The 26,548-nt window shown below is 43.9% G+C and overlaps 1 protein-coding gene and 1 long non-coding RNA gene across 3 annotated transcripts in view; one reads left to right on the top strand and one right to left on the bottom strand.

The window, feature by feature from the left end:
• Positions 1 to 26,548, bottom strand: part of dnah3 (dynein axonemal heavy chain 3) — a 77,863-nt gene that overhangs the window by 13,241 nt on the left and 38,074 nt on the right. The window contains exons 37-59 of the mRNA XM_063222001.1: positions 26,083 to 26,183; positions 25,665 to 25,770; positions 24,822 to 24,951; positions 23,456 to 23,692; positions 21,713 to 21,816; positions 20,765 to 21,059; positions 19,244 to 19,423; positions 18,116 to 18,239; positions 17,444 to 17,600; positions 17,069 to 17,212; positions 15,841 to 16,089; positions 15,104 to 15,521; positions 14,332 to 14,497; positions 13,605 to 13,821; positions 12,045 to 12,227; positions 11,527 to 11,725; positions 6,014 to 6,202; positions 5,424 to 5,503; positions 3,715 to 5,091; positions 3,095 to 3,367; positions 2,560 to 2,782; positions 1,946 to 2,171; positions 721 to 965 (exon numbers count right to left, since the gene is read on the bottom strand). Coding sequence (XP_063078071.1) covers positions 721 to 965; positions 1,946 to 2,171; positions 2,560 to 2,782; positions 3,095 to 3,367; positions 3,715 to 5,091; positions 5,424 to 5,503; positions 6,014 to 6,202; positions 11,527 to 11,725; positions 12,045 to 12,227; positions 13,605 to 13,821; positions 14,332 to 14,497; positions 15,104 to 15,521; positions 15,841 to 16,089; positions 17,069 to 17,212; positions 17,444 to 17,600; positions 18,116 to 18,239; positions 19,244 to 19,423; positions 20,765 to 21,059; positions 21,713 to 21,816; positions 23,456 to 23,692; positions 24,822 to 24,951; positions 25,665 to 25,770; positions 26,083 to 26,183 — 5,623 coding nt within the window. The remainder of the gene's footprint in view (positions 1 to 720; positions 966 to 1,945; positions 2,172 to 2,559; positions 2,783 to 3,094; positions 3,368 to 3,714; positions 5,092 to 5,423; positions 5,504 to 6,013; positions 6,203 to 11,526; positions 11,726 to 12,044; positions 12,228 to 13,604; positions 13,822 to 14,331; positions 14,498 to 15,103; positions 15,522 to 15,840; positions 16,090 to 17,068; positions 17,213 to 17,443; positions 17,601 to 18,115; positions 18,240 to 19,243; positions 19,424 to 20,764; positions 21,060 to 21,712; positions 21,817 to 23,455; positions 23,693 to 24,821; positions 24,952 to 25,664; positions 25,771 to 26,082; positions 26,184 to 26,548) is intronic.
• LOC134467979 (uncharacterized) lies at positions 6,895 to 9,523 on the top strand. Of its 2 annotated transcripts, XR_010038670.1 has the most exons (4): positions 6,895 to 7,001; positions 7,711 to 7,809; positions 8,128 to 8,264; positions 8,818 to 9,523. It is a non-coding gene; the product is annotated as an uncharacterized LOC134467979 (long non-coding RNA). The 2 variants fall into 2 exon arrangements; XR_010038669.1 differs by lacking the exon at positions 6,895 to 7,001 and having other exon boundaries at positions 7,199 to 7,809.

The raw sequence follows: 26,548 nt of genomic DNA on the forward strand, positions 1-26,548 counted from the left end.
TCTCCTCTCCTGCACCAGGGCATGGAAGAAGCAGATTCCTTACAATGTGGTATTGTTAAATGCTAAATATGATGTATTAGGCATTACTATAGTAATAATATGTGAATTCTGACCTAGGTCCGCCTCTCCTGCACCAGAGCATGGAAGACGCATGCAGGCAGGGCCGGTTCTGGCTTATTTGGCGCCCTAGGCGAGTTTGAGTTCTCATAACTATTAGGCTTTACATTATCACAAACGGTTGCTGATTAAATCACATACTTCCAAAACACCCTCTGCAACTCCTGCATCATGCAATGACTGGTTTTATGAGAACATAACAATTCTTCACCCAGCAGAGCAGCATTACTGTTCACGCTTGCCCTCTGTCTCTCGAATGGATTCTCCAAATTCAAAATAAATCGCACGCTGTCACTTGTCCCGCCCCCTTTCTCAGGACTGTCTGTTTATTGGTTCACAGACTTCCCAGAGACAGTTGAAAGCGATATTACTATTGGCTGAGGGGCGCTTTGCCGGGAGGAGCGCTTTCGCCACGCTTTGTTGATTGCGACTTCATAAAAAAACCTCCATATCGCAAAATTATGCATCGGAGAGCGCCATTTCGGCGCTCTTTCTTCACATTGCGCTCTAGGCGACCGCCTAGCCGGCCTATGCTTATAACCGGCCCTGGATGCAGGACATAACCAGGCAGACATAAAAACATAGCATGCAGGGCATTCTGACCTAGGGGTCCGTAGGTTCGCCTCTCCTGCACCAGGGCATGGAAGAAGCAGATTCCGAAGAGCAGCTTCTGCCAGACCTCCTGTTTGCTGGAGCTGAGGAAGAAGGCGGGGTCGGATATGGGGTCGTTGAGGTAGGAGCGCAGGACGTTGGCTCTCAGCCCTTTGGGAGGCTCATTGGTCATCTTCACCCCGTTCTGTAGGATGCTCACTGGAAACTTGTCAGACGGGTAGCTTGTAAGCCACAGCCTGCGACGAAATGGGAATTGAGACTTGGGATCACTCAATATTATAGAGTAAGGTTTTGTATCTTGGGGTTTTTGCTGGCAACAACTGTTGTCAACAATTATGTGAATGTTTGCCCAGCTTCGTTATCCCTCTGGAGTCTAAGTGCCCGCTGACGGACAATTTGTAACTCCTCCAAAGTTTTGTGACTCAAACATATATGTGACACCATTAATAACCATGAAACTTTTAGTTTTCAAATATATACTTGTATATATTAAAATAAAATTATATAGCTGGCCCTTTTTAAAGAAAGTGAAAAGAAATGTTTGGATTTTCTGTGTTAAGCAGCAGCAGCTTCCGAAGTCCTATCACTATTCACATGCTAAATACAGAGTGATTCAGTGGCTGTTCACAGGTGAGAACACGCCCCATTCAACCGTTATAAACAAAGCAACAACAGTGTCCTGCCAGAGCCTCTGACAGCAACATGGCAGGTGACAGGGGGGTGGGGATAATCAGAGGTGCTGCACTCCCATCTTATTAGTATTCAGCTGAAAGAGCCACTGACTTCACTTTCAATTACTTTTTTATACTTTGAATGGAAACATTTCTGAATGTTCTTTTTACTTTTATGCAGTCAACACTTATGTCTGCAAGGTTCAAACTTCAAAAACGTTGGCTAGATATATTTTTAGTATGTTTTCTTGCAGTCTTTGGAGACCTCTGAAAACTGTTTTTTGTACAATAGTGTTTTTGTGGAGGTAGAAACTGAGTGTCAAAATTCACCCTATCCTGCAAAGGTGAAGAATCTTTTTAAAATTCCTGGATCCAGGTCTTGAGCAGGATCACCACCAGAATTTAATCATCCACACCATCTTCAGCCAAATTCGTTCATAACTTTTTGAGTTTTCCTGCTTACAAACAATCAAACAGACAAACCAACGCAACCGAAAACATAATCTCCTTGGCACAGGTAAAAAAAAAAACCTCCAAATGTATACCTGAAGTCAGGGTGGGTGTTCTCCGGTACTATGACCTCCTCACAGATCTTCTCCAGGCTGGGCATCCAGCTGGTGGCCAAGTGGCAGTTCTGCAGCACCACCCAGCCGCCCTCCTTCAGGGCCTTCTCTATCATGAGGGCCGCGATGGGGCCCTGGCCCTGACCCAGAGAGATTGTCTGGGTCATTTCGCCACCCATGCCCAAGTCCTCAGCAAATTTAAGCAATCCTGAAAACAACAAAAACATTCCATTATTTTCCATTAAATCTGACTCCTCACAAAAAACAACAACAATGTTTATCAAGTATAGCAAATAAGATGTGAACCGATTTGTATGTTTTGATGATGCTATTCAAAAGAGTATTTTAGTTTAGGAGAAAGTAAAAAATTACGGTTAGGCAACTTTGTCTATTTCTGTTTATACCACAACAAAAACATCTTCCATTAACTGTGACACCTCACAAAAAAAACAATGTATCAAGTATTACAAATATGAACTGATTTGCATGTGCATGTTTTTTTCTATTGAAAAGAGTATTTAGCTCAGGAAAAATTTAGAAAGTAAAAGATTTCCTTAATTTTTCAATGTGTATCAGTACGGTAACATTTGTCTGACCTGCAGTAGGGTCTGATCCTGGCGAGAGGATGAAGACCAGGGGGGAACAGCAGTGCGAGTCGCAGTAGCTCCCGGCCAGGTCGAACGTGGGCGGCTCGATGTAGGCCCGGCCCATGTTGATCGCGATGAACTCCTGTATAGCCGGCACCAGCTTGTCAGGCCTGAAGCATCGCAGTACCACCAGGCGGTCCATGCCCTCTAGCACACGCCAGCCATCGGGAAGCTAGAGAGTGGAGAAGAGTAAAGTAGAGTGTAGTGGAGCGTAGAGGAGTAGAGTAGAGTAGTAGTATAGTGGAGAAGAATACAGTAGAGTGGAGTATGATTTATGAATCCCGAGGGGAAATTAAGGTATCATGGTTTCTACCAGCCGCTTTGTCGAAACGTCAGTCTAATGCACTGTGAATTAATAAGAAAAAAACTAAATAGACATCCGTGTGGCACCAGATTTCTTCCTTTTACTTATGTCTGGTCCTACGCTGGTTGCACTGTATTGTCACTAGTAGCACAGAGTACATGTTTCCCTTGTAATATTAACCTGCTCCTCGTGGGGCTTTGCAGAGTCGTATATCTGTCTCCACTTCTCCACGTTGTCCTGCACGTGCTCGTAGAGGCCGCCCAGGTTGCTCAGGTCGGAGGCGCGCACGATCTCCGACCAGGACTTGTCGGTGAGCCACTCGGAGGCCGGGTTGGGGTGCGGATTGTCCAGTGCGATGCCTCCCGTGAGGAGGAACCGCCACACCATGTCATCGATCTGGCCCTGCCCGTTCATGATCCCCACCGTCAACATCAGTGAGAAGAGCAGCTTGTCCTTAGAGTAGAGTAGAGAAGAGTAGTAGTACAGTAGAGTAGAGTAGTAGTACAGTAGAGAAACCTTTTTGATCACCGGGAAGGAAATTCTGGGGCCTATCTACAAAGGTGGTTCACGAGTAAAATCATCTAATAAGAGCCTGGAAATTATTCTTAGAAAATGAGGACTCCAGGCTCTTCTATTAGAAGAATTACATCTTAACATAACCTGGTTTACTCCTGAACCAGATTTGTATAGGCCCCTGTTGTCAAGTAGCTTACATAAATATACATAATGCCCACATGGACATTTCAAGACACATACAACACAGGTAATAGTCAGGGAGAGGATAAATGAAAAATAAAAACCTTCTCGAAGAGGGAGCGGCACACGTTATTGTAGATGCTGTACGTGAAATGGCTGATGATGTTGTCGATGCGAATGGGCAGGTCATCACTGCGGACGCTGTGCTCTATGGAGCTCAGGTACTGGTGGATGAACCAGGTGAGCGAGTACTGGTACATGGGCTCGATGTTGGCCAAATCGGACACGCAGAAGAAGAGGATGGAAGAGTGCTCGGCCACGGGGCGATATTCCATGCGTGTGTCGTCGATCTCGAGCTCCGTCACGCTCGCAATCTTTTGCTTCTCTGAGATCTCCTCGGACAGGATCTTGGAAGAAGACAGCACCTTGATGGCGGTCTCGTCCTCAAGGATGTTGCCCTGCGATGAGGATAGCACTTCCAGAATCTTGTCCTCGATCTCCTTGAGCTGCTTGTTGTTGGCAGCACTCTCCAGAATGAGCTTGTTTTTCTTCTCCTCCAGTTCCGGTTTCTCCTTGGCGGCCACGATGCCCAACAACTGGTCTTCCAGCCCCAGCGGTGTGATCATGAAGTTGATCAGGCACACCTTCACAGCCACTTCCGGAAGGTAGTGGGGATTCCGCAGTCCAGTGGTCATGTAGAACAGGAAGTCTTTGGAGTATTCCACAATGTTCTCGCCGATTTTGATGTACTCGACGCCTTGTTGGCGGAATGTTTGTTTTAGAAGGACGGGTTCCAGAACGGCATCCAGCTCCTCGCCAACGTTCTCCAGAAGAACCGGAGTGCCGAACTGGATGCAGTTCTCCAGGGTTCTCACATAGGTGGGATCTGAGAGCTTGATGACGGCTAACTTGTTGGCCTTCTCCATGTTCTTCACCCACTTGTTAGCCTGGCCCTGAGGGTCAATCATCAGCGGCCACCGCCTCGAGTTACTCACAATTATACCATTGTCCATTGAGAACGCATCCACGGGCAAACCGGCGATCTGCCACTGTCGAATCAGGACCTGATTGCCGAGGGTGTTGCTGAGAGTGAAGTCATCGGAGCACGGCACTTTCTTCTGCTGACACAGCCGGTGCCAGGCATGCTGGCATTCGGTGCGGTAGTCAACTGTGAAGGCGCCCAAGTAGGACACGGTGCCAGAGGACAGGAGGACATCCCCAGTGAGGTTTGTGTACTTGACGCCGAGGTTTTCCGCCGCCTCCGTCCAACGGTCCTTCTCCCCACCCAGTCCGCCGATTAGCTTCTCTGCTCTGACGAGCTTCGCAGAGCACAGCTCGATGTTATCCTCCAGTTCCCTCTTCTTGTTGTTCATCTCCTCAAACGTGTCGTTGAGCGCCTGCAAACGATCCTCCACCTCCTTTAGCTCTGCGCGTTTCACCTCCAGAGTCGCCATCTGAGCGGCCAACTCCGTCTCCGCCGCCTGAAAAAAAAAGGCAAACAACATCATCGCTCAATATACTGTACACATCCACTCTCCTCTTCTTTTCAACTCCTGCCCTCTGGATGTCGTTTTTGCCCCCCCCCCCCCCTCCAAAAACAGGTCAAAGGCGAAAAAATACTAATTGAGGTCAAGTAGTTATGCAACCACCCAATGTAGCGTGTGCTAGTGAATGTAAATTTCTATGTTCTATGTTTTATGGTTATGTGTTTGTTTTTCTTTCTTGAAATGGCTGACTGTGTCTCATGCCTGATGCCAGCAAGTGCAAATGCAGGTACAGTTGCCCCACAGGAACGAATAAAGCTCTAACTAACCTGCAAGCGCTCCTTTTTGGGCGCCACCACTTTTGCCACACGCTCGTAAACCTCCATGGCGCGCACCCACTTGCAGAGACCTTGAGTGAATGAATGATTGAATTAATTTATTTATTCGACTATTTGATATAAAAAAAAACATGGTACAACAACTGAAACCATACATTCATCATTAAAAGAAAGAAATAGTCAGGGATTAGGGCTGTGACGATACACTCGACTCACGATTCGGTTCGTATCACAATTGTTGACGGTTCGATACACCCCACGATTATTTAAATGTATCTTTTTGCTCATCGTTTATAGGTAGAATAGGTTACAAGAGGTTACTAATATTTTTTTAAAAGTTTGAAAATGATAATGATATTGATTTGAAGCTTGGAAGCACCATCACATCATATCATGTGGATGTTTTCTGGACTAAAGGGTAAGAGAACTTTGAAAGTATGTCTTCTTGCATTATGATACAATATCATGACTCTGCATATCACGATTTCTCAATTCGATACAATATTGTTACAGCCCCATCAGGGTTTGACATAAAAAAGCCCTAAGGCTTATTTCCATTGTGGTCCCATTTGCAGGTATACCTTCGCAGGCGGACGAGACGTTCTTGATGAGTGCGGGCTGGAAATCCGGGTGGTCGATGAACTTCTCGCGGATGCGTTTGATGACGGCCGGGGAGATGTTGTCCTTGTCGAAGGCTTTGAGGGTGTCGAGGAAATGCAGGTCGCTCAGGAGCTTCTTGGAGTTGCCCCAGTAGTCCTCAATCATTTTTCCTGCAGACCACCAATGATCACAAATTAGTTATGATGTGTACCTAATACGTAGAGAAGGAAATAGCACACCTGATGGACATGCACCCAAAGACAGCAACAACTATGCCTCGGTTTGAGCGTGCCTAATGTACGATAGGGTGTTAGCCTGGTAAACCAGCGCCACCTGCTGGACGCTGAAAATTTTTCAGCTGCGGGTGGGTCTGGTATCGAACAACTATTCATTTTGAATCTTGCCCTGAATCTGGCAAGATGGTAACTAAACCAATCACAACGCAGAGATGTGTTTTGAATCAACGCGGGCGGGGCAGAGGGTTCTGGGGCGGGGTTTTGAGGGAGTGACGACATAGCAGTGAGACGCTGGGCAGTGGAGAAAGCACAAGAAACATGGCGGCGGCAATGGAACAGCGCTCGTTTGATTCTGCATTGGCATCAGACTTGGGGTTTTCGTTAAAACGTGAGCAAGAGGAGGCTCTACGTTCATTCATTTTTAAGGACGTTTTCGCCGTGTTACCGACAGGCTATGGCAAAAGTCTTATCTACCAGATAACTCCACTGGTAGCCGAAATGATGGGGCTCTTTGAAAACCCGATGGTGGTACCGGTAGTCGTCTCGCCCTTGTTAAGGAGGCGAGCAATTTTGGACTCACTGCCATGCAACTGGGCGTCGATAACCCAGCAAACATATGTCGTCAGTGCCAGTTGGTCTTCGGAGCAGTCAGGAGGCATGGCTTTTGCTGAACGCGACGTGTTGTCTTCCAAGACAAGGTCCTCGGAGTGGACGAGGTTCACCTCATATAATGGTAAGTGGCATGCTCTTAACAACGTCAGGGTGTGTGTAAAGTATATTCCTAAAAGATGACGGTAATGATTTGGTAAACGCTTCACCCTGTTGCCATTGTAACAGATGGACTGTCGCCCCGGACGTCTCCCTTTTTAATCTCAGTTTACAGTCTTTAATGTTGACTATCTAAACAAAGTCTGTGGTGGTAAGATTGAAGTTTACATGGACGTTGTGTGAGATGAACGTGGGGCTGATTGACTGGGAATGACAGATAAACGGCTGTGTACGGCGGCTAGAGGATACACATGCTGCGTCTTAAGTTAAATTTTACACTTTGGAAATTAGTAGCGATTACACTGCACTTCGACGAGACCAGCATGGCGTCGCACTAAAATAACATCGATGTTATGGAGCTAATGGTGCCATACCGGTGGAGTGATCTACACTAGAATCACACTGATACCGTGTATTCAGACAGTTAATACACCGAGTAAACCAACGAAAACACTTCTGAGACTCATTCTTGTGCGTGATTGTATTCTCAAACACTTCAGTGCGGTGAGCATTCCGAGAAACCAGTCAATCGAGCCCCACGATGATCTCTCACAACGCACTTGCTCAATTATGTTGAATTAATTGTACCGTTGATGTGGAAATAACACTAAGAAGCTAGTTTATATGGACTTAATTGCTTTGTGATTGAAGAATAACGTACTGATTTTCCACAGGGGGAAACGTGACAAAGGGAAGGCCTTCAGGTATTGTTTTGGCAAGCTAGGAGAACACATCTGACAGACAAAAAGGTTTCATCAAAGACACACAGACAGGTAAGCTAGTTCTATCATCTGTGGAAAGATGTCTTGGTTGTACTTTACCATAGCCAAATGTTGTGTTTGAGTTAAGGACTGTTCCCCACCCCATCTGAGTTATTGAGGGGGGTCTGTGTTAACAATATCCAGCAGTCTATTAGGCCTACAATCTGTTGTCACAAGTTAACACACTGATTGTAATAGGTAGTGTGAATGTTAATGAGGATCATGTCTGTTTGCTTGATCTTAACAATATGCAACTGTACCAGTTCACCAGCGAAAATATAGGCTACTGTTTGTCTGCCAGCTACATTCTTTTTTTTCCTTTTGTGCAAGCTCCTGAAGTAAAGGACCTACACAGGACCTTCATATCAAGGACATTGACTGTGTGGATCTCGAGGTGCAGTTACCCAAAAGTTGCTACCCACGGAATACCAGGTTTTGAGGGATCCTGCCAGAGCAGAGAATCAACAGTAAGTCATATCTTAACTTTACACAAATACACATACAAGGGTGTGCCCAACACATATGTACTTTATAATATATTATTTTCTAAGTAATGAGACAAATTGAGGAATACATATTGGCCTGGTTCAGTCAAGTGGAGTTGTTGTCGGTTTCAAGCTACAGGTGTTTGCAAGGCAATTTATTATTTGTCGAAATTAAGGCAAATTTCATACATGTGTGTGACCATTCATCTTGCCACCTGTATTATTTTGTAGTAGGAAGGCAGAAGTCTTATGGCAGTGTGATGCTACAGTAATGCTTACAGTAATTTAAAGAGTATAGTTTACCTTCCTTAAAGCAATGTTGGGATATATGCCTTGCTCAAGGGCACTTAAGGCATGGATGGAGGTGTATGCAGTGGTCAGAGATTTGAGTCAGCAACCCTAGTCTGATCTTAAGACCACCTCACTAATCATTATGCCACACTGCCCACCATGTTAAGAAACTACAATATCAAGCCCCCCTTTGCCGGTATTCATGACTCATGAATTTTTCTGTTTGATTTGTTGTTATTGACAGGATACATTGAAGAGGAGACTCCGACATGACCGCCGGCATCTTGTGTTATTCACCCCACCACTTGTAATACTGAATGCCTGAATTGTTGTTTGCTGCTCAGACTTTGTCAACAGATATGGTCTTCGACATGTTACCTTTAGGTGTGGAAACAGATTGTGACAGTCCAGCAAAATGAGCCAGACAGATAGTAACACTGAAAAAGGACAACGTTGTTCCCATGGCCTCCCACTGCAGAAGACTACAGACGCTCAGTAAAGCACAAACAGCTGTTCCTCTTGTACTTAATAATTTAGTCAGCTGGATTCTAGGTGCCACTAAGGAGCCAACAGTGGATAATTTTGTCAACATTTCAATGGCATACATTAAAAGGGCAGCCTGTAATTGTTTGCCTTGCCTCCATCTTCCTTGCCACCAAGGGGTTGTAGACCGATGCCCTAGTAGTCCTCCTGTTTAGGTACAACCATGCAGTTAGGCCAGTCTATTGAAGCATATACTTATGACTGTTTGTATGTGTTGTGTATCTAGTAATGGATAAATTACCACATGAATAACTGCATATTCATTATATTGATAATTATAATGGCTTCCATTATTGATTAAAAAAGGGATCTACCACCACTTGCATTATTGTTTTGTTATTATTGAAGCACTGTTAGGAATCCAGGAAGACGGATGCCGAGGCAATCAAGGTTGCATTTTTTTCCCTTTTTTATTTGGCTACAATGCCTCAGCATCTGTCTTCCTGGACCAAGTTTGACAGCCCCTACAATGATGAGCACCAAGGGAAAAAGGTGAAGACCCAGAAGCACTCCAATTACCTGCTTGTGTTTGATAATGTTAGGATCCATTTATCCCACTTTAAATGCATGAATGAATATCACTTTTAAAAAATGTATATATCATGAAAGGTAACTTGCATTGCCTTTTGAAGTACAGTTTAACAGTTGGACCACTTTGTATAGCCTATATGAACGATCATTATTGATGATCTTGGATATTATTGATATTGAGGCCTATTTCTATTTGGGCTGATGTCTTTGCCTTTGGCACCCTCATGCATTATTGGTCTTCAAGATAGAAATTAATCACGGTCATTCTTAACTGTTAAGAATCAATCTGTCTTCCTTAGAGAGATATATATTTTAAAAACCTTATTTTAGTACAATTTGTGGAACGCAAGAGGATTGATAGCTGTCCAAATCGGCAACGTGATTGGTTTAGCGCGGTCACATGGTGTATCGTGTCTCCTCATTTAGCTAAGGAAAATATTCTTCTGTAAACGTCTAATACCCTTGGATGTTTTCACGATCCGAACCTCTCTGAAGTGAAACATAGTGTAGCGTTTGGTAGCCAGGGAACACACAGGATGTAGACAGAAGTGTCCGTTTAATGGAGACAGTTGGCCACAGCCACGCCACATAAAAATAATGAACAAGTACACTGCTTACCAGTAACCCAACTGTAGCACAGCTGCTACGTAGATCTCTCACAGTAAACGGAGAGAACTCCCCGCTCCCCTTATTCGAACCCCAACAGTGCCTCGCACCCACCAAACCATAGAACAGAATCATAGAACATGCGTACACAACTGAAGTAACCATTGAGAGTAAATAGAAGTAACCCCCCAGACTCGCGCTACAATAGCTTTGGTCAGTTCATCATCTTATGGGCATCGTGTTCGGATGCTGTGGAGCGAGAATGAACGAAAATTGAGGTGAGCTGACGGCCTATAAATACAGGAAGATCTCTTTCAAGTATGTTTAACGCCGTGGGCTTCCTCGATGCATGCGAGACGTTCGCTGAAACCGACAAAGCTGAAGTTGAACTTTGGGACAGTTTTGTATAGTGTTGTAGTACACCGGCAACTCGCATGTCTTTTTGGCAAAAGCGACATTAAGTCCGACTCCATCTCAAAACGTTAAAGTTATCCACTGTCCTGCTCACAGCTTCACTTCCCTTGTTTACAGTCCCCTCCCTCCACCACAGATTCTGTCGCGATTACTACGTCACAAGCAGTTGCGCTGATTGGTCAGAGCGTTGGCCTATTAGCACAGACATGGTTTGAAAGACAACGGGTTGTGCTCATCAACAATGTTCCGTTTTCTCCATTCATCAGAGCCAGACTAAATTAAGACATCCAATACATTTAGGCTGGTTTATCAGGCTAATAGGGTGTGCCAATTCTTCACTCAAGAGTAGGACACTGGTTCCCAAGCTTTTTCATTTCTTAGTATGATACATATGACCCCTTAGCATGATACATTTGAACCCTTAGCATGATAAAATGTGCCTTAACATGATACAATTCAACCCTTAGCATGATACATTTGAACCCTTAGTATGATTCATTTGACCCCTGCCCTAACCCACTAGTATGATACATACAACCTCTGACCCCTGACCCCCTTAGTGTGCTATATTTGACCTCTGACCCATTAGTATGATACATTTCACCCCTTAGTATGATACATACACCTGACCCTTTAGTATGATGCATTTGACCCCTTAGCCCCTTAAGACGCGGCTTTATACAATTGCTGTTACCAGTATGGTAATGACCAAGTCGTGGTGCATTACTAAAGGGCCTGTGTTGTGTCATAGTATTGTAGTGCTATGGTAGTTACATTTCAATGACTATTACAGCGTGCCACTGGAGGTACGGCGCGCATTAAGGGGCTACAATGATACATTTGACCTCCGCCCTCTGACCTGAGCCGCCAGGGTCTGGCTTCCTCTCCGGCTTGATGCCCTTCATGACACAGATCGACTCCATGACGAGCTTGACGGCAGCGGGAGGGTTCGTCATGGACTTCACCACGGTGATGTCAGAAGGCTTCAGCGTGTCCAGTGCTGACAGGGCAGCCTCCAAAGCTGGCATAGCCTCGGCCAGATCACCCTCGCAGTCGTCCTAAAGCACACATGTGGAAGTAGAGGATCGATAGATCTTTAAAGAACTGAAAATTGAGGGATGTCAGAAGGCTTCAGCGTATCGAGCGCTGACAAATCCACCCTCTCGGTCATTCTAAAGCACACATGGAAGACAAGGTAAGGCAAGGCAATTTTATTTCTATAGTGCACTTCATACACAAATGCAACTCAATATGCTTTACAAAAAAAAAAAATGAAAATAAAATAAAATAAAATGAAAATAAAATTACAAGGCATGGCAGGTGAATATAAAAAGGAGAAAAAGATAAAAGCAAGGAGGAACGCTAGACTAGACCCACCTTGATGGCCTGGGCTGCGGCAGCTGCATCATTGGCCACCTTCTCATCTGCTGCCACCAGTTCTTTCTTGGCGTCCACCTCCACAGTCTCCTTCTCAATCTTCCTCATCATGGCTTTGGTCTCTGCTGACGTCTTTATGAGTTCAGGCTGCAGTGCGGTCAGCTCCTCTTGCATAACTGCCACCTGAAAAATAATAATAATAAATAATAATAATAATAATAACTCTATTTGTCATACAAGGCATGCAGCTCAAAGTGCTTAACAAATGGATAAACATCAATGTTAAAGATGAAAATAATAAAATGTAATGAGTTCATCAATAACGTCAATGTTTTTTTTTTCTTGAAATGCCTTTTTGAGTGTTTGTGTGCAATGCATAGCAGAGTTGTTGTATCTTTCTCGTAGCCTGCCACTTGTAATAGTCACTGAAGAAAACTCAACTACCAGCACACAGGGCCTTTAGTCATACATTGCAACAGCTAATTTTTTATATCAGGGGTAGTGTCATAGCCTCTTACTGTAGATGGGGTCGCTGGCAGGCCTAATACTCAACTACATCACAACAACATTGCTATGGCATTACTGAGAGCCTTAAGTAACATATATTAAGACAATTACAATTGTGGTGACAGTAAGGTTATAACGTAGGCTCTGCACTGTGGGGTTATGGGGTTAAGCCGTGGGCTTAGGGGCGAGCCCTATCTCACGCCTTTCGTAAAGTCTTCACGAAAATAATATATTAATTTTCGTGGTGCATTCACGTTATTGCCCGCCTTTCGTAAAGTCTTCACGAAAATAATAGATTAATTTTCACGCTGCCTATTCACTTGAATTGCCCCACTGCTGCTATGGTTATCCAAACGTCTGCAGGGGCGGGGAGGGGGTGCTGACAGAACACTGCTGATACACTCGGGACTCACTAATTCGACGCCCTTTCGGTACTTACGCCTTATGTCCCCTAAACCTAAACCTAAACCTAAACCTAACCCTAACCTTAATCCTACTTAACCCTAAACCTAACCCTAACCCAACCTTAACCCTAACCTTAACCCTTACCTTGACCCTAAACCTAACCCTAAATTGCTTGTTTGAAATGTTTGATTACCATGTGACGGTAGGCTACCGAAAGGGCATCCAATTAGTGGGTCGCTAGGCAACAGTCGGGCAATTCAAGTGAATAGGCAGCGTGAAAATTAATCTATTATTTTCGTGAAGACTTTACGAAAGGCGGGAAATAACGTGAATGCACCACGAAAATTAATCCATTTTTTTCGTGAATACTTCACGAAATGAGTGAGATACGGTTTGAGCGGCAGCCGTGGCCTAGTGGTTAGAGAGTTGGCCTTTCAATCTAGGGGTTGCTGGTTCCAATCCCCTCTGACCTCTCCCTACACCTCCATCCATTGCTGAAGTGCCCTTGAGCAAGGCACCTAACACCACAATGCTCCAGGGACTGTAACCAATACCCTGAAAAATAATCGCTTTGAACAAATGAAAGCGTCAGCTAAGTGAAATGTAATATAATGTGATGTGATGATGTGAGGCCCAATCCGTTCTCACCTGTGAAGCAGCAAAGTCCAGTTTCTCCAGTCCCACCAGGTATCTGTTCCTGAAGGTGTTGACCTGCTCCCTGCGTGAGCTCAACAGGGCCTTGAAGGTCAGGATGAGCTCCAGGTAGGAGGTGGGAGTGACGTAGTTGTGTCTCCGCAGCTGGCCAAAGTACCGCTGGCTCAGCGTACGCACACTCTCCTGGAAGTTCTTACACATTTCCACCACCCTGCACAGCAAAACAAATGCAGTCAGTGTTTCCCATACATTAAGGAAACTATGGCGCACCACCATAGTTTAAATTTGGCCGCCATAGTTTCGAAAATGTAAAAATAAAAAAAATAAAAAAAATGAGTGCTTGAAAGACAGAGGGATCAAAAGCCTAGTCAAGTTGTTGTGGTTAACTCTGGTTTGGGAGCAATAAAAAACCTTGAGAGAAGGGACAGTTGGGATGAGTTTACTGACACTCCCCAGGCTTTGTTTTACAGTTGTATGATAATGAGTTAGGCAACAGGCCTTCATTGACACAGCAGAGGAGACATCGGGCTGCATATAGAAATTAATGTGTAACGAATGTGTATTATTAATAATAATAATAAAAATAATAATAATTATTATAAAAATGTAGATTTAAAAAAACTATGCTAATGGCTATTCAGGGAAATCAGTGAAAAATGCAATTTGCACAATAATTTGGAAAGCAGTGTAGTCATTTCTTAGTTGTGGCAAGCCGACTCACTCAGATCTAATGTTGTCCTCCATCTCGACGTCCTGTAGGAACTTGTGGGCCACCATCTCCAGGGCGTCGGTGGGCCAGGCCTGGAACCAGTCGATAGTGCAGCAGTTGATCAGCGAAGGGAACATCCTCAGCCGGTTACGGAAGGCATCTCCAATGGGACTCATGGCTGCAGACAACAGAGAGAGAGAGAGAGAGAGAGATAGAGAGAGAGAGAGAGATAGAGAGATAGAGAGAGAGAGAGAGAGAGAGAGAGATAGAGAGAGAGAGAGATAGAGAGAGAGATAGAGAGAGAGAGAGAGAGAGATAGAGAGATAGAGAGAGAGAGAGAGAGAGAGAGAGAGAGAGAGAGAGAGAGAGAGAGAGAGAGAGAGAGAGAGAGAGAGAGACTTTATTATTGATCAGGGAAGGGAACATCCTCAGCAGATTATGGAGGGCATCTCCAATGGGACTCGTGGCTGCAGACAACAAACACAAATAATAATGATATGAATACAAAAAATAACATCTTTGCTGTTGCTGCAACGTCATTGTATAAATGAAAAAATGACATTAAACAAGCAAAACAGTAGAAAAATAAATAAATAATAAAAGAGTGAAATCGTTCAGTTCAATTTTTCAGTTTTTGATGGTGCAGCTGTATGCGACACTGTATTGTATGAATGAAGGAAAACTGAGGAGCGTTATCTACTGATCACCTTACGTAGGTATTAATTTACGTAACTGAAGAACATAACCTAAAATAATAACAGTTTAGAGAGTTTAGACGAAGTACCCAGGACAATGTGCAGATGCTTCTTGACGCGGTCGATGAAGTAATTGTACATGGAGAGGGCCGTGGAGTCGATCTTCTTGCCCTCCATGCGCGCCACGCCCTGCATCTTCTCAATGATGTCGGCCCGCTCGTCCGCGGCGAAGATGTTTGGCACGTCGCCCGTGTTGAGCAGCATGTTGATGTCCTCCACCATGGCCTCGTTCTTCACCTGCCCGTCGCTGAACAGGAAGACAGTGTACTTGCCCTCCACGCCAGCCTTGAGCATCACGCGCTTCACGTCGTCGCGCCAGTCCGTCATGCTGTAAGTGCGCGTCAGCTCGATCTGGAAGAGGTCGTAGTCGGAGATGAAGGTGCCCAGTTTGGTGGCGCTCTGTCGGCCAGAGCCTCCGATGCCAACCAATAGCAGGTGTCCACTGTCCTGTGTAGTCCAAAAATGAACCCATTTTAGCCTGATGCTGCGTATACTGTATGTTGTTTGATCTTTGGTGCCTGGAGCGACATATATGCTGCCTGATGCTGCGTATATGTTGTTTAACCTTTGGTGCCTCGACCAACACGTACGCTGCATTCAGGCTCTTGAGAGTTTCACTTTTTTTATCAGAAATGTATGTTAGAGCTTTTAAATGCAACTTATGTCATGTTTTTATGTGGCTTGGCTAGGATAAGATGGCCCTTGAGACATAGGTTCCCCACTCCTGCTTTACCGTATTTACAGACAATGAACATTTGAACTTCACCTGCTTCAGCACGCGGCAGATGCGGGAGATGTGCTCGATGGCAAACTTGAACATGACCAAGGACATGGGCGCCCGGCTCACGTTGTTGAACTCGTCCAGGTAGTGCTCCATGACGCCCGTCAGCGCCTTCATGTCCGTGACCTCCTCGTAGGCGCGCGCGTCCGAGTCCGGCTTGGTGTAGTCGCCGAAGAACAGGCTGCGGATGTCGTCGTCCACGACCTTCCCCGACACCGTCAGGTGAGCCAGGAGCTGATTGGTGCACATGCCAGAAATTACATTACATCAGATTTTTACATTACATTACATTAACATTTAGCAGACGGCTTTGGCCAAAGCAACTTACAAGGAAAAATTTAAACAAGAACAGAGTAAGGCACAGTGTACAGTTGCAACACTGATAGCATTGTCCTACACAGGCTGCGTTTGTCGTCCACCACCTTCCCCGACACGGTCAGGTGAGCCAGGAGCTGGTGGACATGCCAGAAATTACATTACATGGCATTAAATTAGACTAGTGTTTCTCAATGGGGGCGATACAGCCCCCCAGGGGATGTTGGGTGGCCTTAGGGGGGCGTTGAGAAGGATACAGCTGACAGGGGGCGGTGATTAGTTGCGAATGAGGGGCATTAGTCCATTTCATTTTGTAATACTAATGGGGGCGTTGTCAGTCTTATGATGATGTCAAGGGGGCGTTTGGAGGCTTGTGATTAGGCCAAGGGGGCGTTTCTTCATAAAAGGTTAAGATCACTGCGTTAGACTTTTATCCAAACATTACATTACATTAGACTTAGCTGACACTTTTATCCAAACATTACATTCCATTTCAGTAGACTTAGCTGACAGATTTATCCAAACATTACATTACACATTACATTACATTAGACTTAGCTGACACGTTTATTCAAACATTACATTAGTCCAAACATTACATTACCGGTACATTACATTACATTACACCAGTGGTCTCCAAATGGCGTCCCGCGGGCCAGATCCAGCCTGAGCATGGCAAACATTTGGCCCGCCATGAGGTTGGAACAAATGAAAACATATATATTTGCATGGCAAGGACCAAGTCGTAGTGCATTATTTAAGGCCCTGTGTTATGTCATAGTAGTGTAGTTCAATAACCATTAAAGCGTTCCAACAGCATGCACTATGGGGTTATAGAGTAAAGGTGGTTTCCAAAAATATAAGCTTAAAAGAACTTAAGAATAAGTCAGTGACTTACCTTGTCGAAGGTTTGTTTAAAGTAACCCGAGGTTCTCTCCTTCACGATGTCAAAGAACGTTCCTCTGTCTTCATTGTCGATTAGACGGTCATAGAACACCCGGTACACCTCGTGGATCCACAGCCGAATGAGCTGGTCGCCCTCCTATGAGGAAAACATGATGATGATTAGGCTTTCTATACCTTTCTTGACACATATGCAGTATAAAGATAAGATTTTGGGATTGGTGGGGTACTTAACCGGTGGCAGAACGTTTTAACCGGTTAACGTTGATCGGGTCGACTACCAGTTAAACGGCTACCGGGTAACATCTCCAGCTACTACTCTGCCAATTGCCTAATGTGATGTAATGTAATCTAAATGTAATGTGCTTGCCTTCAGGTGTGTGTTGGGAGCAAGCAGCACTCCCTTGATGACCCTGCTGAAGTCGCGCAGGTTGAAGATGTAGTGGGACTTGGAGGGAGTGGGTAGGAAGGAGTCAATAGCATCCTTATACACCGCCATGGTGGCCTGCACCATGATCTTACCCAGTCTGCACACAAAGTAACAAAAAAAGGAAAAAAGGAACAAAGTCAATGTTAATTCAATCTTTCCTAGTCTGCATTCATGTAAAAAAAAAGGAAAAAGGTAACACTTTACATAACTGATTGCAATTGCTAAGGTGGTAGTTTCATAGTAATTTCAATGTAATTTCAACATTTTACCATTTCAGTTGAAAGCTGTTACCACTGCTACAGTGGTACAGTGAAACTACAGTGTCATTGCACTGGAAACCGCATGGTTATTTATTTAGCTGAAATTACAATGAAATTACTCCGAAATTACAATGAAACTACCACCTCATTAGCAATCCATAATATACATGGGTTCCAATTTTTAGTTTTAACCCGACTGCGCACAACTCAACCTCTGATTGTTGGAAACCACTGTCGGTCAAAACTTTAGCTCACTTGGTTGGCTGCCAGTGTCTTACCTCTCCTCACAACATCGTGTTTACAAACACGGCGAACCCAGGTATAAACACACACAATTCCAATGGTGACTCACCTGCCGAAGGAGGAGTCGTATCCTTTGGCGAAGTGCCAGTCAGTGATTGACGTGAAGATCTTGCCGAGCGTCTCGTCATCAAAGGAGTCGATGGACACCACGTTCAGGTGGCGCGTGAAACGCCCTGACATTAAACACATGAGGATGGAAGAGCAGAGGTGGTTAACACACACACATGCTGTATATACTACACCACACACACACACACACACACACACACACACACACACACACACACACACACACACACACACACACACACACACATGTTGTATATACACCACGTTCAGGTGCCGTGTGAAACACCCTGACATTAAACACACAAGGATGGAAGAGGCGGTTACCACACACACACACACACACACACACACACACACACACACACACACACACACACACACACACACACACACACACACACACACACACACACACACACACACACACACACACACGTTGTATATACACCACGTTCAGGTGCCATGTGAAACACCCTGATATTAATGATACAAGAATGGAAGGGCAGGTTATCAAAGGAGTCAATGGATACCCCGTTCAGGTGCCGTGTGAAACACCCTGACATTAAATATATAAGGAAGAGCTGTTACGGTATGTTCAGGTGACATTTGAAACGGCCTGACATTAAACATACGGTACAAGGATGGAGAAGCATGTGAAACACCCCAACATTAGAGATATGAGGATGGAGAGCAGGTTAACACACACACACACACACACATACACACACAAACACACATACACACATCTTGTATATGTATACACACCACACTCAGGTGGCGTGTGAAACACCCTGACATTAAACATACAAGGATGGAAGAGCAAATTAAGAAAAGGCTCAGGGATTCATCATGGAGGTTAATCAACACCAGAGGTATCAAAAGTAAAAAATAAATTAATATTGTTAGTACAACACTAGCACATGATGCTGTCACACCCAGCTACTCCATTGTAAAATGAGGTTGACTGTATTGTGACTGAAAAACACTAAAACCTTCAGTACACAGGTCTACTGGTTACTGGTTTCTTTCTTTTTTTTACCTTTACTTTAACTTTTGACACCTCTGTTCATCACTTGCAAGGGGGCACATGCAACAGACTTAACTGTACCTGTAATGTCATTCCTGCCGCCACCAGGGGGCCCCATTGCGGTGACCAACAGCACGTCCACGATGTCCTGCCGTGAGGTGTCCTTCTTGTCGTACCAGTGGGCGTGGTCTATTAGCTGCCTGAGCAGCTCGATGGGGGGCTGCGCTCCGTACACCTCCTTAGCTGGCATGTTCAGGTCATCTACAGGTCAACACGGCAAAAGAATTGCATTTCTTTTATTAATTTATTTTTTTTCTTTGCCTTTGTTTTTGACTGGACAGTGGAGGGCAGGAAATGAGTGGAAAGAGTGAGACAGGCAAGGGGAGAGAGAACAGGTGGGTATTCTCCATGTCCACCGTTTTTGAAAATAAACAACGGAAATTATATACTGGACGTGTACTAAAAGGAGTAAATACCGTAATCCCAAAGGGTCACCCACACACCCACACATGTTAGGTATGGTCTTATTGCGGTGATGCGCCAGACATACCCTTTTGAATTATGACCAAAAGGTTCAATTTTGGTGAGGTAAATTTTGCAAAAAATACTTCTGTAATCTCCCTAATGCATGTGGGAAGATGTGTTATGGTCAGGTGAAACCGAGGTTGAACATTTTGGACATAATTCCAAAAGGTGTTTTTGGCACAAAACATCAACGCAATAACACCATACCTAACGTGAAGTATGGGCAGCATTGTCCTTTTGTGCCGTTTTTCTTCAGCTGTCACTGGGGCCTTCATTAGGGAGGATGGAATTATGAACATTTCCACAGGGGCCATGGTAGTGGCACAAAATCTTCGGCCCCCTGGTAGAAAGGTGAAGATACAAAGGAACTAATCTTTCAGAACGACAATTTCTCTAAGCACACGCCTGAATCTACAAAGGAATGGCTTCAATAAAGGACTTTTTTTTAGGAAAAGCACAAAAGCACAACAAATACCTCTTAATGTATGTCCTCTACAAGTCTTCTGTTGTCCAGTCTTGCACTTTAAATGTCTGTATGAGCACTGTCTATGTCCATACTGTCTTAAGTCCATGTATAAGTACTGTCTATGTCTATACTGTCTATGTCCTTACCTAGATTAGTCTATGTCTGTATGGGAAAGCAAGAAATGTAATTTCAAATTCTTTGTATGACCAGTGCATGTAAAGAAATTGACAATAAAACCTATTTGATCTTTTGACCTTTGACCTTCACCAGAATAATATTGAGGATTTAGAATGGCCCAGACAAGCCAAAGGTGCTGCAACTAAGTATTAATTTAAGGGTGTGTATATTTATGCAACCATGTTAATTGAAGTTTTTTTTTTTTTTCTATTGTTTCCATTTAAAGCTTTATGCTTGTTTCTCAATTGCATTGTACAGGCTAATAGCTTAGATTGAAGGTGGAAAAAGCTGTGAATTTATTTGTCTTTCTGTCATTTTTTACATCACAAAAACCTGACATTTGAGGAAGGGTGTGTAGACTTTTTGAAGGCACTGTACGCACGCGCACGCACACACACACGCACACATGCACACACAGAGCCTGACTTACTTACCCACATAAAGCACGCACTTCTTCCCCATGGGCGGTCCGAATATGCCTTTGCGCCTGCGGTCCAGCTTGGCCATGATGATGTCCTGGGTCTGACCGGCAGACGTGCGAGCGGAGAAGTTAATGCAGTTGGGCGTGTAGCTCTCCTTGGGGAGCTTCATCAGGAAGCTGTTGGTGATGACCGACTTGCCTGTACCCGTCGGCCCCACGAAGAGGGTGGGCACCTCGTGGAACACATAGGTCTTCAGGAAAAACAGCTGACGCACCGTTTCCATGGTGGGAATGATGAGGTCTGACACCTGAAAAGCATCCCAAACCAAAGTCAAAAGTCAATTCAAATCAGATTATTATTAGGGACCATGTACAATTAAAGCATGAATGTTGCCATTTCAGGCCTTGTACCAGGCTAATTTACATCTGTAGTCCCTGACAGGACATAGAAAATAACAATTAAATTAAAATAAATATATAGTATTTAGCATGAAATCATTGTCAGCACCATAAATTAGTGGTTTTCAGTGAATTCAAAGCTTTCAAAAAGTCAAAGGTAAAGTTGACTTTATCATCCAAAAAGTTGAAATTCAAATGATTAAGGTTTATAGATTCTTAAAATGGTAGACTACTGTAAAAAAAAAAAAAAAACATTAGAAAAATCCCTCCCACTCCACCCATATATCTCCGATTACGCCATTACACCTAATAAATCGAGTGTACATAGATGATAATAAAATGAATGAGCAGGTTGAGGAATTCTATGCCATACTTATGTATATTTGTGAGCTGTACATTATTCAGCCTTCATTAAAAATATATATTTTTCCTTCTTATCATAATAATAATATGTAATAGCATTGGTGATTTTAAGAACTGTGACAGATATCCCTATTCACATGTGCCACATACGTTAGCTGTGGGAGAGATGGTGCTCTCCCATATCACATGTGTCACATACGTTAGCTGTAGGAGAGATGGTACTCTCCTCCGCCGTAATGGCATCTGTCCAAGCATTCCACTGGCCGGGTCCTTGTTTGTGGAAGTAGTAGTCATACACTGTGCCTGTTTTTAAAAAAAGAACAAAACTTTCAAAGATTCAGAAATCCATTATGAGTTCCAGTACAGCTGACCTGTTAAGTGTTTCAAATTACATTACATTACATCACATTTCACTTAGCTGACGCTTTCATTTATTCAAAACGACTTACAGTTATTATTTTTCAGGGTATTGGTTACAGTCCCTGGAGCAATGTGGGGTTAAGTGCCTTGCTCAAGGGCACTTCAGCCATGGATGGAGATGTACAGAGAGGTGAGGGGGAATTCAAACCTGCAATTCCTAAATTGAAAGACCAACTCTCTAACCACTTGGCCACGGCTGCCCCCATTGATGCACTACAAGTGCAATACGAGGCCTACCATGTACATTATTTCCGCTACTGTACATGTTATATGTTTATCACAGATGAATTATGATCTCACTATACAGGTGGCTAAACAAATAAGCTTGTTCAATTAACGACCAACTCCCAACACATACACGCACCACCTGCACCAACACACCACCTGCCCAGGCCACTGCAACACCCAGCGATTCCTGGGTACCTGTTTCCACGCAGGCACACACACACACGCACGCACGCACATACACACTGCATTACCATAACTCTAGAGCAGGGGTGTCAAACATCCGGCCGGCCAGGCGGTTCAATACGGCCCAGATGAAAAAAAAAAAGAAAAAAAAAAAAAAAATTATAATTTTTTTTTTTTTTCAAAGAAATACTCGAAATACTCCCACTGGGGACAAAATCGAGACCTGCATGACATTAACCCTCTCTCTCTCTTATACTCTATATGTAGTAAAGTGCACATCACACTACTATTATAAATTGTGAATTTGTACTGTGACAGGCATTTGATAAAGCTCATATATAGACCTCATATATACAGATCCAATGTTAATACTTCTTATTCCTAGTGTATTGTTATTGGTTATAATTAAGTAATAAATACAATTGTATTTGTTTTGGTTCGTATTGAGCTGAAACAGGAAACGGGATGTTAAAATGCGTTAAAATGCAGGAAATTACATCTAAGAAATACAAAGTTTTCTGGGGGAAGACCCCCAGACCCCCCGCAAAAAATAAGTCTCCCATATTTTATTAATTGACAGTTGGCAATGAATGAATGAAATTAATGAAATGTTGCATAGGATTATCAGCGTGGCATTGCTCTCTACATATTCAACACACTTGCTGAAAAGATAACGCGATAGTACTGAAAACTAATTCTCTGCTTTAAGGGATTTTTTGCGATGATACTACTAATGCGGCCCGCTTGAGGTCCACATGGGTTGTATGCGGCCCCCTGACCAAAATGAGTTTGACACCCCTGCTCTAGAGTCTAGACCACAACTCCACCTATACACAGCACAGGCAGACCCACCCCAACTTTAGGCTACTGTATGCCATCCTTCACAGCATTTCTATGTTCATTTTATATAGCGCAGTATCACAATAATGAAGTTGTCTCAAGGCGCTTTCCAGATACACATACACAGACACACATACACACGCATTCTCACATTCACACACCAGCTCTGGGGCCCATTTATGTTGTTATACTGTTCTGTTGGTGTGCTTGTGTGTCTTTGAAGAAACTCTATGTTACACTCTATGGTGGTGTACTGGTTTCTGTGACGAACCTCTCTCCGGAAAGATGTTACTCTTGGTGAGTTTAACACTCTTGGGACGTGGATGATCGGCGTCCGTGCCAGAAATGAGGGCCCTGAAAAACACATCAAACTTCTTCCTGCTGTCGCCGTTGATTGTCCCGCCCACGCTCCAGACCAGAGCGAATAGGAAGAGCCCCTGTAGCCACATGGTCACCTGCTGACTCGACATTGGCTCCTGACCATCCTCGCCAGATTTAGCAATCTCGTCTTTTTGGGGAACACACAACTTATTCAATTACACATTACATTTGAACTTCATTGCATGACATTATACTTAGCTTTACTTAGTACTTACTGAGTTTTATGTAGCTTATACTTAGCTTTAAATAATATCGTTTAGCAATTAAATAATATCTATTTAGGTATACACGTATAAGAGTTACCATCCTCGCCAGACGGAGCAATCTCGTCTTTTGGTGAACACACAACAACTTATTCAATTACACATTACATTTGAACTTCATTGCATTACATTATACTTAGCTTTACTCATGGGTGCCACTAGGGGGGGGGGATGTTACAAATTCTAAGGGCCCAAGCACTGACAAGGGCCCTTCAGAGGGCCCAAAAGAACTAACAGGGGCCCTTAAGGGGCCCAAAATTTGAATCTTTCATAGGGCCCAAAATTTCTAGTGGCGCCCCTGGCTTTACTTACTACTTACTCAGTTGTACGTAGCTTATACTTAGCTTTAAATAATATATTTTAGCAATTAAATAATATATGTTATACAAGTACAAGGGTTAAAGGTGGGCTTGCAGCATAGACGGTCTAAGTGAATAGAATTAAAAGAATCTTTGGTTGCATTTAAATAAGACATTGATAATCTCTCTTTCTCTCTCTCTCTCACACGCACGCACGCACGCACGCACGCACGCACGCACGCACGCACGCACGCACGCACGCACGCACGCACGCACGCACGCACGCACGCACACACACACACACACACACACACACACACACACACACACACACACACACACACACACACACACACACACACAAATATACACACACACAACTAGCCTACTCATACATGACTTTACAATTCTTTGGCAAATGGCAAAGTATGTATGCACGCTGCACAGCAAAAGCAGCCATGCGCCATCACGAACGCAGCCTGTGGGTCTTTCTCAAATGCAAGGCCAGTGTCCTTCCAAGTGTATCAGCCTAATTAGGCACGCCCAGTGATTGGATACCCTTTATTAGTCATACCCAGTGATTGGATATTCTGTAGAGTTCACCAAAAAGTATCCAATCACTGGGCGTGACTAATTAGGCTGATACACTTGGAAGGACACTGGCCTTGCATTTGAGAAAGACCCTGTGTCTCACCCATGAGGCAGGTGTAGAGCCGCATGAGGCTGTAGGCCAGGTGGATGGGCGAGGTCTGCACCAGGAAGCGGCACTCATGGGTAATGAAGTCCAGACTCGGCTGCAGCAGCCAATTGAACAAGTCGATAATCTTAAGAAGAAAAAAAAAACTCTTATTAGTGACATAAATTGCTATTCTATACAATACAAAGCCTTTATTGTCAGTAATAAAATAAAGTACTAATGATTTTTAGTGAAAACAAGTGCTGTAAGTAAAACTACAAAATTACTTTGCTATAATCAATACCCGTCAGGTATGAATATGCATAGGTCAGGGATATACATGTAGTATATTAGGTTTTACATCATAACTTTTAGCACTAGAACAGTGGTTCTAACCTTTTGGCCTCATCATAAGCCTGCCAACACTCACCTTAATATTAAACAATAAAAAGGGCTAATGCCCCCCGATGGCAACTAAGCACTGCCCCCTCTTCTCAACGCCCCCCTAGGACTCCCCAACACCCCCTGTGGGGCTGTAGAGACCCACACTGCTTGAGTCACCTTGTGCCCTGATAAAGGCCCTGTAGCGGCCGAAACATGTTGGCAGTGGCAGTATTTTTAATTATTTAAGTTCAAACATGAACTAGCCTTTATAATAAAGCGGTTTTATCTAAGAAGAGTGCCTTGGCGTCCTGCCCTTTTTTTGCTGTAGAGACCCTGTTGAAAAACACTACTCTAGAACATTCGAACACGCTCCTGACTGCTACAAAAGAGTGCTTGAATGTGTTAAGTTTGCCAGAATCTCACCGGTTCTCTTTGTACTAAAGAGCGATTGCGTGTGTTTGTTTGTCATAATCTCACCAGTTCTCTGTGCTCGTCGCTGAGGCTCTGGGGGAGAGTGTCCATGTAGGAGTCCCTCAGGGGGGTCCAGCCAAGCTGATGAGGCTCCATGTAGATCATACCACACCTACACACACAATAAAGACTATTAGAAAATCATACCAGACTTACACACACAATAAAGACTATTAGAAAATCATACCAGACTTACACACACAATAAAGACTATTAGAAAATCATACCAGACTTACACACACAATAAAGACTATTAGAAAACCATACCACACCTACGCACACAATAAAGACTACTAGAAAACCATTCCACACCTACACACACAATAAAGACTATTAGAAAACCACAGCACACCTAGACACAATAAAGACTGTTAGACTGGACAGACGTCATCACTATATTCTTGCTTTTTTTGTGCTTCTGTACCTGCTGACAGTAGCTGGGGAAGCCTGCTCCAAATCCGCTGGCTCAAAGATCAAACTCATCTTTGAACTCATCTGAATGATCTCACCGCTCATCAGACACAACTGTAAAAAGTGCAAAAGAGAAAACAGTTATGATACAGTACTATGACAAAAACCAATAAGGTCGTTGTCTGCGCCTACACTTTAGACCCGTGTATTGCTTGCTGAGTCCACTTCCAAAAGTAGTCATCACTTGAGATAATGCAAAAAGGAGGCGCACACAAGGCTTGTATGAAAAATGTATATTGTAGCCGAAAATTTACAACAGAAGTCAGAGGTTAACTGGAACAGACATTTCAGACCCAGTCCATTTTCAATGTCTCCAGTAGGCTGCCTACTGGAGAATTTGGGACTGGGTCCGAAACGTCTGTTGCTCCAGTTATCCTCTGACTTCTGTTGGAAATTTTCGGCTACAATATACAGTTAGC

Source organism: Engraulis encrasicolus, chromosome 17 (genome assembly GCF_034702125.1).
Source record: "Engraulis encrasicolus isolate BLACKSEA-1 chromosome 17, IST_EnEncr_1.0, whole genome shotgun sequence".
NCBI lineage: Eukaryota > Metazoa > Chordata > Actinopteri > Clupeiformes > Engraulidae > Engraulis > Engraulis encrasicolus.